The following is a 12,413-nucleotide window of genomic DNA, read 5'->3' as shown; positions in this document are numbered from 1 at the left end:
GAAGCAGAAACTTCAAAGCACCTGACTTTTTTAAATTTCTGACCATAGATTATAAACTCTTAGCAGTATACTACAAAGACTTAATGCACCACTCCTAAAATCACAAGGCCAAAAAAATTATATTCTATATATAGTGTGGCTGAATCCAAAAATGTTCCCACTGTGCCATGTGACTTTGACACCTTACCCTAATACCTATTTATTAGTGAGGATCATTGCCAGGAAGCCTATGTAAAAGCTTATATTAAGCATTTGTTTATATTCAGAAACAAAACATTATTTATTAGTATGCTTTGGAACAGAAAAAGGACATATTATTGTGATGTTTGGATCTTCATGAATGGCAAGGGATGTACAATGGTTTCATAACTGTTTTGGAAAAACAAAAAAGGAGAAACAGAGGACTATAGCTGTAAGACAACAAAAGTTATGAAAGTGCATAAATGTGCTTGAAATAGCCATGGGACAAGAAGAAAAGCATGATATGTCCCCTATGAATTTTATGCATGTTTGATCTGGTACTAGCAGTTCTGCAATGAAGAAATTGTAATTAACTGTAGAGAAAAAGCCAATGGCTTTCAAAAAAGCATGTGAATATTTTATGTATGTTCAATAAATTATTCATGTAAAAGCAGGAAATGGATTAGATATTTATATTAGATATTTTCCAAAGCAAAATTGCTTTAAGCTTTAATATTGTTGGCTACATTTACACCTGTAGATATTCTCAGTCATCTAAGATATAAATGAATCCGGTCTAAATCATAAAAACAGGACTATAAGGCGTAAAAGGTAGACTTTACTAACATACACTGGTTACATGATCAACAAACCACCCACCTTCTCTGCCAGTATCATTGTGGGGTACATATTTCATTTCACAGAAGCCAAAGTGAGAGGCAGAGATCAACTGTAAATACTTGTGGTACAGTCCAAAATGCTCTTAATATAAATATATTTCTCACATTGAGATTAAGAAGTTCTGCATCATGTGATAACATGGACAATGCTTTTCTTTGTATTAATTCCATAAATAAGGAGATCTGCGGCAGCCCGTATCCAGGAGCTCTTTAGAAGAAGAAAAGAAAGAAAAGAGTTAGAAGAGATGGATATGCAAAATGTACATCAGCCCTTTTCAAAAGTAGTGTACACGGGTCATCGGAATTCTCGAACAATGGTAAGAAATGTTTGTGTTTTTGCAAAGCAATGCTGACACTTTGCAGTTTTTTATAGGAATGTGTCAGTATTACTTTAAATCCCAAAAGTTAGTTCGTTTTCTGAAGTTGCCTCACGAGGAAACTTTGGGTGACTTGGGAAAAGAATCGCTCCGAGTGCCATCCTATCTGCAATTTATATTTTTAGCTGGTGGGGAGGCAGTTCGGGGAGATAAATCACCCCGAAGAAGAGATTTGTCGCCGGGTAACTAATCTCCCCGAATCTGCCTGTGTGCCCTGACCCTTACATAGACAATGTTGAGAATTGCCTCTGCTAAAACACATGTAGAGACAGTTATCAGTAAATGATCATATTGTCTATTTTTGTAGCCGTGACAGGTAGCTGTTACTAGTATCTCTGTGTGTCTTCATCCAAGAAGAATGCTGTCCTAGGAACTTAGTTACCAATATAGAAAAAGCAGCCCTGTCTAGATTATGGCACAGTACATATGGGATGGATATATTGCTAGAATAAATTACAGATAGCTAATGGTATATATGCTGGGCTATTGGAAATAACACACCGCCTGTGTGGAAGGCACATGTATAACAAATTACAGAAGAATCATTAACTGAAAGGTATAGAGCTGGCTGCTTGTGGGAGCTTGTTGTCTTTGGCAGCTTTGAATGCTAGTGGGTAAAATGTAATCAACTAGCTCGTGCCCATTGGTGCATTAATACCCACGTCTTAAATGCACGTCCAGCACATGAAGAAAATATAGCAAGCTTGCAAGGGCCTTGAGGCTTAAATATTAAATGTAATGCATATTGGAGGGCTTTATAGAAACAAACTGAGGGTAATTTTGGGCTTTTTATCACACTGTTTTAGAAGGAAATGCTCAATATAATTTACCATTACCCTAAGAAATATCTACCCACTTTTGTTTGTTTGTCTGACTACTTCTTCTTAACCTCCCCATAACTGTCTTTTGTTAACAAAATAATTGCATGCCATCACAAACTTTAACGATTTAATTGAGCTCTATGTGTATTTATCCTTCCTAAATGTGTGCAGATTGCATATGCCAGCACATCATTTACAGATCAGCTCTTTGATTTGTATAGTAAATTATATTGGTACTTGTATTAAATTACTCCTTAAATGTTTATTGAAAACTCTATCCTTTGTATCACCTGTCAATTTACGTTGGATTAGTATGCTGCTTCAATGTGCCACACAAACTAGCCTAAAGGTCTCTCTTTGCAGCCCACTTATTTCAGTATTTCTATTTGCATTTTAAAATTTACAATACAATGTGTGTAGATATAGTTTTAAATCGAGTTTTAGCTTGCACTCTGTACTCTGTGTACAGGCTACTAGTGCAGATAGAAACTAGAGGTGCCAAAAAAAACATATTTTGGTGATAATTTGCCTGCCAGAATGTACATTATAATTAGTAAACTTAAAACAATATATCTTGCATTTGAAGTCAGAGATTTATGGGTAATATAATATTTCTCAACTGTTATTTAAATATTGTTAGACACTTGGATGTTCATTGTTTATATTCTTGCAATTATTTTTTTATAGATTAAAGAGGCTGCATTTTGGGGCAAAAATTTTGTAATGAGTGGTTCTGATTGTGGTCATATCTTCATTTGGGATCGGCATACATCAAATCATTTAATGCTTTTGGAAGCTGATAATCATGTGGTAAACTGTCTACAGCCACACCCATATGACCCAAGTAAGAGATGCTTTTCATTTTTGTTTTGGTAATATATGTATGTTAATTTAATGTGCGTTAACTGCACAGGAAGCCCTACATGTTTGGTGTCCTCACTAGCTAAAACGGCTAATGTTTTCTTGCATATTTAGTACTGTGAAGTGTGATCCCCCCCCCCATGGTACAGCTGGAGGGGGCCCATTAGACAAAATAGTTTTTTGATTGCTAACTTGCTCTGTAGGATAATTTGTTACATGTTAACAAACAAAATAATGGAAATATTATTTACAAGAATACACTCATACAAATAGCTTAATAATCCTCAGGAGGTTCACTCGTTTTGCTTAGTTTAATATCAGTTATCAAATATATCAATACAATTGTTTTTCATTATTATTGTTATGGCATAAAGAACGGATTATTAATGGAAATGTTCATACCTCTTAGTTTTAGCGTCATCTGGAATAGACTACAATATTAAGATATGGTCTCCTTTTGAACAAGATAAGCGCTTTAACTGGAAGCTTGCTGAAGAGGTAATACTTATTGCTTATATATTTATACCTATACCGACCTATAAAAAAAAAAAAACACTTATCAACAAAAACACAGCATTTCTTGGTGTTTAAATAATGTGTATAAAGCCACAAAAAAGTACATCACTCAACAGCCTCTTCCTTAGTTTTTACACCCACTTCTAGTTTCTATGGTTTCTTAAAGGAATTGTTCAGTGTAAAAATAAAAACTGAGTAAATAGATAGGCTGTGCAAAATAAAAAATGTTTCTAATATAGTTAGTTAGCCAAAAATGTAATGTATAAAGGCTGGAGTGATTTTATGTATAACATGTCAGTCAGAACACTACTTCCTGCTTTTCAGCTCTCTTGATTTACACTGACTGGTTACCCTGGCTACCATGCAGTAACCAATCAGAGACTTGAGGGGGGCCACATGGGTCATTTCTGTTGCTTTTGAATCTGAGCTGAATACTGAGGATCAATGGCAAACTCACTGAACAGAAATGTACCATGTGGCCCCCCTTCAAGTCACTGACTAACTCAGAGTTATAGAGCTGAAAAGCAGGAAGTTGGATTCTGGCTGTTTTATTAGACATCTGTTCACTCCAGCCTTTATATATTACATATTTGGCTAACTAACTATATTAGAAACATTTTTTATTTTGCACAGCCTATCTATTTACACAGTTTTTTTTTTTCACACTGAACTGTTCCTTTAAAGGTTTGCACTGCTTACACACTTTTTTGTTCCATGAGGAACATCATGAAGATGTGATCGAAATGGAATTCTTTCGTCTGTTTATTAAAATCAATTACTCTAACTGAACCTGCTGAGTGCGGTACTTTTTTTGCTGATCTATATAATATTAACTTGTCCAACATGTTTCCAAGCCACTCTTAAAGGCATTAATAGTAACTGCAATCACAACATCATCTGGCAGGGCATCCTACAACCATAATGAGCTCACTGCGAAGACCCATTTTGCAGCTTTGAATGAAAGATTCATACATTCTACTGTTATAGCTTCAGTTTCTAACTTAGTACCAAACTACTACTAATTAAAATGTAATATTAGTTTCATCTCTTCGATAGTTAGGTTGAACATATCGGGAGTGATTTTTTGTTTTTTGTCAGTACTAAATTGCCAGTTTATCATATTTAGAAAATGTTCCTGTTCTATAAAATTAAACTTGTGTTAATTTTTCCAGTTTAATAATTAATAGTCCTTTTGAATGACCAGGTAATATCACGGAATGAGTTAATGTTGGAAGAAACAAGAAACACTATTACAGTTCCAGCATCATTCATGTTAAGAATGTTGGCTTCACTCAACCATATACGGGCAGGTAAGAAAAAATTATTACGGTACAATGGTAACAGGCATTGCAGGCAGTGACTGTAGTATAAATTTAAATTGAATTTGCTGATCAAAGTTGTTAAAGCAGATTAATATAGAGAGTACTGAATTAAACAAACAAAACTTATTGCAATATCCTCACATGAATGACTTGGAGGTGTTGGTCCATAGTTTCAGGCTGTGGAAAAGGAAAAACTGAGGGTATGAACTGAGTTAAGAAGACAAAGAAGGTAAACTGGTAATTAGTATTTTAAACAGAGGCTTTAAGATTTGACGAAATGAATGCAAAAAAATATATTGAATTTCTAATTAAAGGAAAACTATACCCCAAAAATTAATACTAAAGCAACAGAGTTTATATCAAATTGTGGCATATAAGAGATCAAATCAACAGAAATCTTACAATTCTAACTGTAACAGAAAGAAGTATGGAAGCAAAAGACAGAACTCATGTGACCTTACATGTATGGTTTGTTTGTGTGCATTCCTAGGATCCCATGCGGCGGTCCTATTTTTTAAAATGGCAATGTTCTATTTATGATTACCCAAAGGCACATACTGTACTACTAAAATGTATATTATTATGAAAATGGTTTATTACACAAAGCAGGGTTTTACATATGTATGTTGCTGTTTAATGCAATATATTTTTATAGAGACCTACATTGTTCGGGGGGTATTGTCTTCCTTTAATGCAGACCGATAGAAACTTTTAATGATGGCTACCTCTAGTAAGTACATGTCCTGGAGAAAACATTTGAGGTTCTAACTGATGGACCCAGAGCTGTCGTAATTTTTTTTACCCACTAGCACCTACATTTTGTAAAATTTCGAGGACAGATATGTTCACATTAGAATGAGCAGTCATGAAAACATATGAACAAAATAAGTACATACAGTAAAAAGTAGCATCAAATCATCACCAACTTTATGTAGCACATGAAGGGTTTAAACCTAGTGATAAAAAGATACACTTCTGGACTGGACTACATTGTAATATAAAATCATAAATGGTGAACAAACATCAGGCTTCAGGCATGCAAACAAGCTTGAAATTAAGAAGTTGGCCTCACCTTTTAGCAACACTGGAATTCAGTAATGTGAAAAGTTATTCTCCCTATTACATATTTGTTACACTAAATGGTTTCTGATCTTTAAAAAAATAAGAGAAAAAGTTGGATAAGTAAGTATTTTAGATTTAAAAGATGCCCATTTAGGTTTTACTTCATACAAATTAAATATAACATTTTGTATAAATCATGTGTGATAAATATACACGGGGTAATAGCACATGCCATGTGGTGATATTTTCTTGTTCCTTGTTCATTTGAACTTTGCAGGCAATTTGATAATGGTATTCAGCTACAGTCAAAACAAAAATTACCAGTAATTAAGGAATCAGTGACAGATACATGAAGGTTGGGGAAATGGCAGCATTACTGAATAAAGATATATTTGTTCTTCACTTATAGACCGAGGAGATGACCGATCTGAAGGAGCTGGTCAGGATAACTCCAATGAAGATGAATGACCATACTTCTCTTATAAGCATTCAAACATATTGTATTCTGTAAAAGCAATTTAGTATAATTTTCCTAGATGGATTTGGCAAGTTTGTTTTATTTTACAATATTTTGTATTATGACCAGATAGAGAGCATGCAAAATGTTGACAGCTTCTTCTCAAGACTGAAAATATATATATATATATATATATATATATATATATATATATATATATATATATATATATATATTATTGTTTTAAATTAAAATTGAAAAAAAACTGTTGTTTTTTTAAAATAGACGTATAGGAGAAGGAAAGCTAGCAAAGCAGTTTATTGCCAATAGATTAGCCACAATAATGCAAGCTATCACACTATTAATTCTGTAGAATGCTTTACCATACCTGAGTAAACAGCTCTAGAAGCTCTCTGTTTGGTTCGGATAGTAGCTGCCATATTTTCTTGGTGTGACATCTCTTCCTGTCTGAGTTTCCCTGCTCTGGGCTCAGTTTACAGCAAGGAGAGGAGGAGGGAGGGAGAGAGGAGCAAACTGAGCATGCTCAAGCCCTGCCCTCGAGGTTTAAGCTGAAAACAGGAAGTCTGATACAGAAGCCTATGTGTACACAATGGAAGGAAAGAAATGTGGTGTTTATTTTGACAGAGGACTCAGAGCAGCATTACTTTGAGGGGTTTACTGGTCTATTTATATAGTCCTTTCTGATAAAATGTACTTAATGTTAGCCTTTCGTTCTCCTTTAATTCTAAACTAATTCTAAACTCCAATGATGTGCATTCTTTATTTTTTAATCAAGGCAACTTCATATATTGTTAAAGAATATTGCTCTCTTAAACTAAAGCTATCCTTGAGCTGAAGCCTGGAGCCTCTGCCTTCTCTATGAGCTATTTGACTATCTAGGTAATAATACAGATGAGGGCTCCCAAACTTTTGAATAATTTACATCTAGGGTTAACTTAGAATTTCTGGCCAAGCCACTTGAGAAAATCATGATGCAGTTCCAGCAAGTACTTATTCTGCATCTGTTTCAAGCAGACCCAAATTTTTTGTTTATAGTTTTTCAGTAAGTTTATTTATGTCTTCTTAAGAGCTTTATTATTGGGTAAATGCAGTGTAAAAATATCTCTGAACTGTCTGTAAATGCAATGTAAAAAATTGTTAAGATAAACAAATTGCTATACAACTATGTGCTTGCTATTTATCCATTTACTATGAGAATCAGGGTTCTATTTATGCAATCGTAACCTTAAGGAGGACATACAGTATAGCATTACTGAAATTCCCACTAATCTTGTAGGCAATCCCTGACAGAACCACAGGAAGGGGGTTACCACTCACAGCCCTGCATTCACACAAGCTTCAATTCATCATCTAGCTGCTGATTGGTTCCTATTCTACAGTGCTGAATGCTGCAGGCTCATCTGCACAGTCTGGGAAAGGAGGCCGCAAAAAAGGCGGGACTAGTAGAGATATTTGGAATTAATCGGACAACTTTTTAACTCACATTCCTTCTATATCTAAAAAAAAGATATAATCTACTGTCACATTCTTGTTTTTTGCACAATATGTCCCCTTTAAATATGACGGGTAAATGGTACACATGGTTTTAACATACCACAGATATGCACTGTCTGTTATACTGATTTACCAGTGGCTGATATATTCCTAACAGGTGCAAATTTGAGTCCACTTTTGTAACTTATGCATACTTTGCAGAAGTGCTTGTGCTTTGCAGGTGCCAGCACTTTAGTTTAAAATTGTGGGAAATAATGCTGGATTTTGAGTAACAAACATGGCATATTGTGTAAAAAAAGGTTGCACCAACTAAGTCCTGCTAGCAAAGACTGGCTCCCATGTGGTTTAAAAAATAGTGAAAGGTAAAATGTCAGTACAACATTATTCAAAATTTCAGTGCTTAGCTCATTTAACCCTTTCCCTGCCAGCCGTTTTGTCCTAGATGCGAACATCTACTGCCAAGCAGTTTTTAGATATGTTGCACTCTTTCACTTTAAGGGCCTTTCCTGGGGCGGTCTTTTAGTTTACCCAGGAAAGCAATATATTGTTTTTTTCAGGACAACCTGAACTTTCAAAACTTTCATTTTGGTGTAATTCTACTTCTGTAAAAAAATATAGGCTTCTAAGTGTCTAATAAAATGAAAAAAATCATGTTTCACAAAGAACAATCACATATATCAGAAAGATCATTTATTTTATGTACGAGAACACAGCCGATTTGCAAAGGTCTATGTCTCCTGAACGCGGCAATACCAAATATATTTTGGTAGTTTTATCGAGTTTTCTCACTTGTACAGCTCAAAATCTACAAGCAGTACACAACCAAATTTCCAAAGCCCCGCTCCCAAAACGGCATACTTCTGATTTGAAGGCCAAACATTCCACTAACAGTAGGTTTACCCTAGAAAACTACCCATTATTAGAAAGAACAGATTCTGGTGAATCAAAAATGGGTAAATATATCTTTGTACTCCAAACTACTAAGTTGCAATTGTTTCCTAAAGTTATAATGTTTTTTAGAAATTGGTGAATTTTTTTAAAAATGACCTCAAAGCTTCAACTCTACAGCATCATATCTCCCACACATCATTAGGTATCAATGTAAAACACCCCAAATATGAAAACCTGGGGTCCCCTGAACAGTTTGATGCCCAATATGTATAGGTGTACCTAAGCATGTGGCATATAGGGGCCCAAAAATGAAGACCCCCATATGGTCTGTCATTTCAGGTACTGCAAAATCAACACATTTACATAGTTTTGGGGGGGCAAAAGTAGAAAAAGGTAAGTTCACCCCAGAAAATCATATATTTTCGGAAAATACATATTCCCACGAATCTAAATTGGGTATGCATGTCTTTGTACTACAAAGTACCAAGCCGCAAACCATTCCTAAATTTGGTGATTTTGGTGACATTTCCAAAAGTCGTCTCAAAATTTCTACCCTGCAGCATCATATTACCCACATACTTTTAGGTATCAAGAGAAATCACCCCAAATATGAAAGCCTAGGGTCCTCTGAACAGTTTGATACACTATGTCTAGGTGTACCCAAGCACGTGGCATATAGGGGCCCCAAAAGAAAGACCCCCATATGGTCTGTCATTTTAGGTACTGCAAAATTAACACATTTACATAGTTTTGGGGGGGGGCAAAAGTAGAAAAGGGTAAGTTCACCCCGGAAAACCATATATTTTCGGAAAGTACACATTCCCACGAATCTAAATTTGGTATGCATGTCTTTATACTACAAAGTACCAAGGTGCAAACCATTCCTAAATTTGGTGACATTTACAAAAGTCGTCTCAAAATTTCTACCCTGCAGCATCGTATTACCCACATACTTTTAGGTATCAAGAGAAATCACCCCAAATATGAAAGTCTAGGGTCCTCTGAACAGTTTGATGCCCAATATGTATAGGTGTACCCAAGCACGTGGCATATAGGTGCCCCAAAAACAAGACTCCCATATGGTCTGTCATTTTAGGTACTGCAAAATCAACACATTTACATAGTTTTGGGGGGGGGCAAAAGTAGAAAAGGGTAAGTTCACCCCAGAAAACCATATATTTTCGGAAAGTACATATTCCCACGAATCCAAATTGGGTATGCATGTCTTTGTACTCCAAAGTACCAAGTCTTTCCTAAATTTAGCGATAAAAGCAACGGTTTTTACATTTCTGAAAATCAGCTAAAAATGTTGCAATTTGGCGCATTTATAGCACACAATGTTTTACGTACAAAGAAAAATCACCCTAAATATGGAAGTCAGAGGTCTACTGAATAGTTTGATGCCCAATATGCATAGAATTACCAAAGTATATGGTATGTACGGACCCCAAATGAAAAATGTGCATATGAATTTTTACTCTGGCCAACTCAGCTATTGAAAACAGAGCCCCAACTGTGCGTAATGTGCCGTAAGACCACCAAACTGTAAAAAAGAACAGAAAACCATATATTTTTGGAAAGTACATATTCTCATGAATAAAACAAAGTAAAATCTTTCTATACCAAACCTATACTAAATATACATAAGCAAAACAGAATATTCAATAAAATCACAGAAAATGAAACAATAATAAAATGTAGCAAATAAATATGATTATACAGGTATATACACTTGCAAATGTGTGTGTATGTGAGTATATGTGAGTATATGTGTGGGTATATGGGTGTACAACAGTAAGTGGCCCAGTGGGAGAAAAAGGGAAAAGGTGAAAAAAGCAAAACAAAAAGACAAGTGTAATAATGTATAATAAGTGCAATAAAGTAAATTTTATACCTGGGGGACAGGCAAAGTCTCTCTCAAGCACCACTGGAAGACCGCAGCAGGAAGGCTCCCAGGAAGATCAGCGCCAGCATAATAGAAGGGGGCAGGATTATATACCCCAGAAGCAGCCACGTGTCAGCTGACGTTGGCGCTGCTTGGGGTCATGTGGGAGGCGATCGGTGGGATGATGAAGGACCGAGGCTCGTTGCCTAGGGGGTGGCCAAGTGATCTGCAGCGTTTTCCCCCCCCCATCGCAAGCCGCAGATCACAGAAGAAATCCAAATTAGGCTGACAACGTACAAGGTACGCCATCGAGGACCTTTTGCTCGTTGCCTAGGGGGTTGCAGAGTGATCTGCGGCTTTTTCCTGCGCTCCCCAGCCGCAGATCAAAGAAGAAACACGGAAGTGCCAAACAACGTACTAGGTACGTGTTTGGCAGTCTGAGCCCTTGCCTGCCAGAACGTACGGGGGTACGTGCTTGGCAGGCAAAGGGTTAAAAGTAGATTAGTGTATATACCCTGCATTTGTGTGTTAGAAACAGTGATGACTTTGTAATAGATGACTCAAATCCCCTCGAAATTATTTTTGTTTAATACCCATTGTGGTAGACCAAAACAATGTGGGAAAATTTATGTTTTCTCTTTAAGTTCTCCTTAGTGGGAGAGGTAGGCACCAGGAAGGGTTTTCATAAAGAGAGAATAGGTTCTCTGTTTAAAGGCTTTGTTGGCCAGGTCCTGGAATCTGGAGTATTCTGGAAAGAACAGGCAAGCCAGGTACTCCGGTCCAGTAATCCAGCTCATGGATTAGAGCTCATCTTCCACAGGAAGGCTGTCCTGTGGAAAGGTATTTAGTTCTAGTGAGGCTGTTAGGAAGCTCTCTCAGAGCAGGACTCAGAGCAGGAAGGACACCTGCCTGTGTGAGAAACTCCCAGAGGGGCTGGGGGAGCCATTTGCCACTGCAAGGTACAGAGAGAGGAGACCAAGTGACAGAGGGTCTGTCTGACTGACCGAGGAAAGCCAGGAGGCTGAGCAATCCCCCCAGAAGATTTGTGAGTACAGGGGTGACCCCTACTTATGTGTTTGCTTACTGGTAGTCCACAAGGGGCCCAGTTTAGTAAGGGAACTCTTCATGTGTAAAGGTAGCGCCCAGTGGGCAGGATTTATTTTTATTATTTGTTTTGTATCCTGAAATGGTCACCCCTGTGTGTAAATAAACTGCCTTAAAGAGAAGTGTCTGTCGTGGATCCCGCAGCTTACACCATAAACTGATAACTAAAATATTTTCAGGAAAACCTTCACTTGACCTCATTTACTTGGCACTTGGCACTGTGCTTGACTTTATTGGAGACTGGTGCTGATACTGGTCCGTGGCCAAGCAACCATAGCTTTAGAGTGGGGCTAAGAATGGGTGAAGTAACCATTGTTCATAAAGAGGTCAGCAAATACTTATACTTTTATTTTTTTGAGCCCCCAATATATTATACTCTTTTAGCAAAGTCACTGTAAGAGCAACTGGGGCTCCAAAAAATGGAATATTAGTCTTGCATCTAGATGCACATCTTAGTTGTTGATGTATTATGAGAGCAATATTAGAGTTCGAAAAATAGTTTTTCAAGTTGACACCAATTAACCCTTTCACTGCCAGACGATTTGGTGCTTCTGGTACTTTGTTTACGAGACATTTTATTTCATTTTAGAGTTGTTCATTTGGGGGCACATTTAGTTTATAAAACTATACATGGTTTGTTTGTTTTTTCAGACAAACTAAGCTTTCTCGATATACTGGATTTTTTTTGTGTTATTCTGTATGAAGGTATCTAAATACCTAAAAAACGGAAAAAAATATTTTC

General features: G+C 36.5%; 1 protein-coding gene across 10 annotated transcripts in view; it reads left to right on the top strand.

The window, feature by feature from the left end:
* dcaf6.S (DDB1 and CUL4 associated factor 6 S homeolog) overlaps positions 1–7,459 on the top strand; it is a 51,889-nt gene extending 44,430 nt beyond the window's left edge. For 4 of the 10 annotated variants that reach the window (XM_041583153.1, XM_041583152.1, XM_041583151.1 and 1 more), the window contains 5 exons: positions 1,039–1,177; positions 2,746–2,902; positions 3,329–3,417; positions 4,640–4,745; positions 6,229–6,504. In XM_041583153.1, coding sequence (XP_041439087.1) covers positions 1,039–1,177; positions 2,746–2,902; positions 3,329–3,417; positions 4,640–4,745; positions 6,229–6,287 — 550 coding nt within the window. In that variant the 3' untranslated portion in view covers positions 6,288–6,504. 10 annotated transcript variants of the gene reach the window in all.
* The last annotated feature ends 4,954 nt before the right edge of the window (positions 7,460–12,413 follow it).

This window comes from Xenopus laevis, chromosome 2S (genome assembly GCF_017654675.1).
Source record: "Xenopus laevis strain J_2021 chromosome 2S, Xenopus_laevis_v10.1, whole genome shotgun sequence".
Classification (NCBI taxonomy): domain Eukaryota; kingdom Metazoa; phylum Chordata; class Amphibia; order Anura; family Pipidae; genus Xenopus; species Xenopus laevis.
The sequence above is the reverse complement of the archived record's forward strand: the minus strand, read 5'-3'. Positions and strand labels throughout refer to the sequence as shown.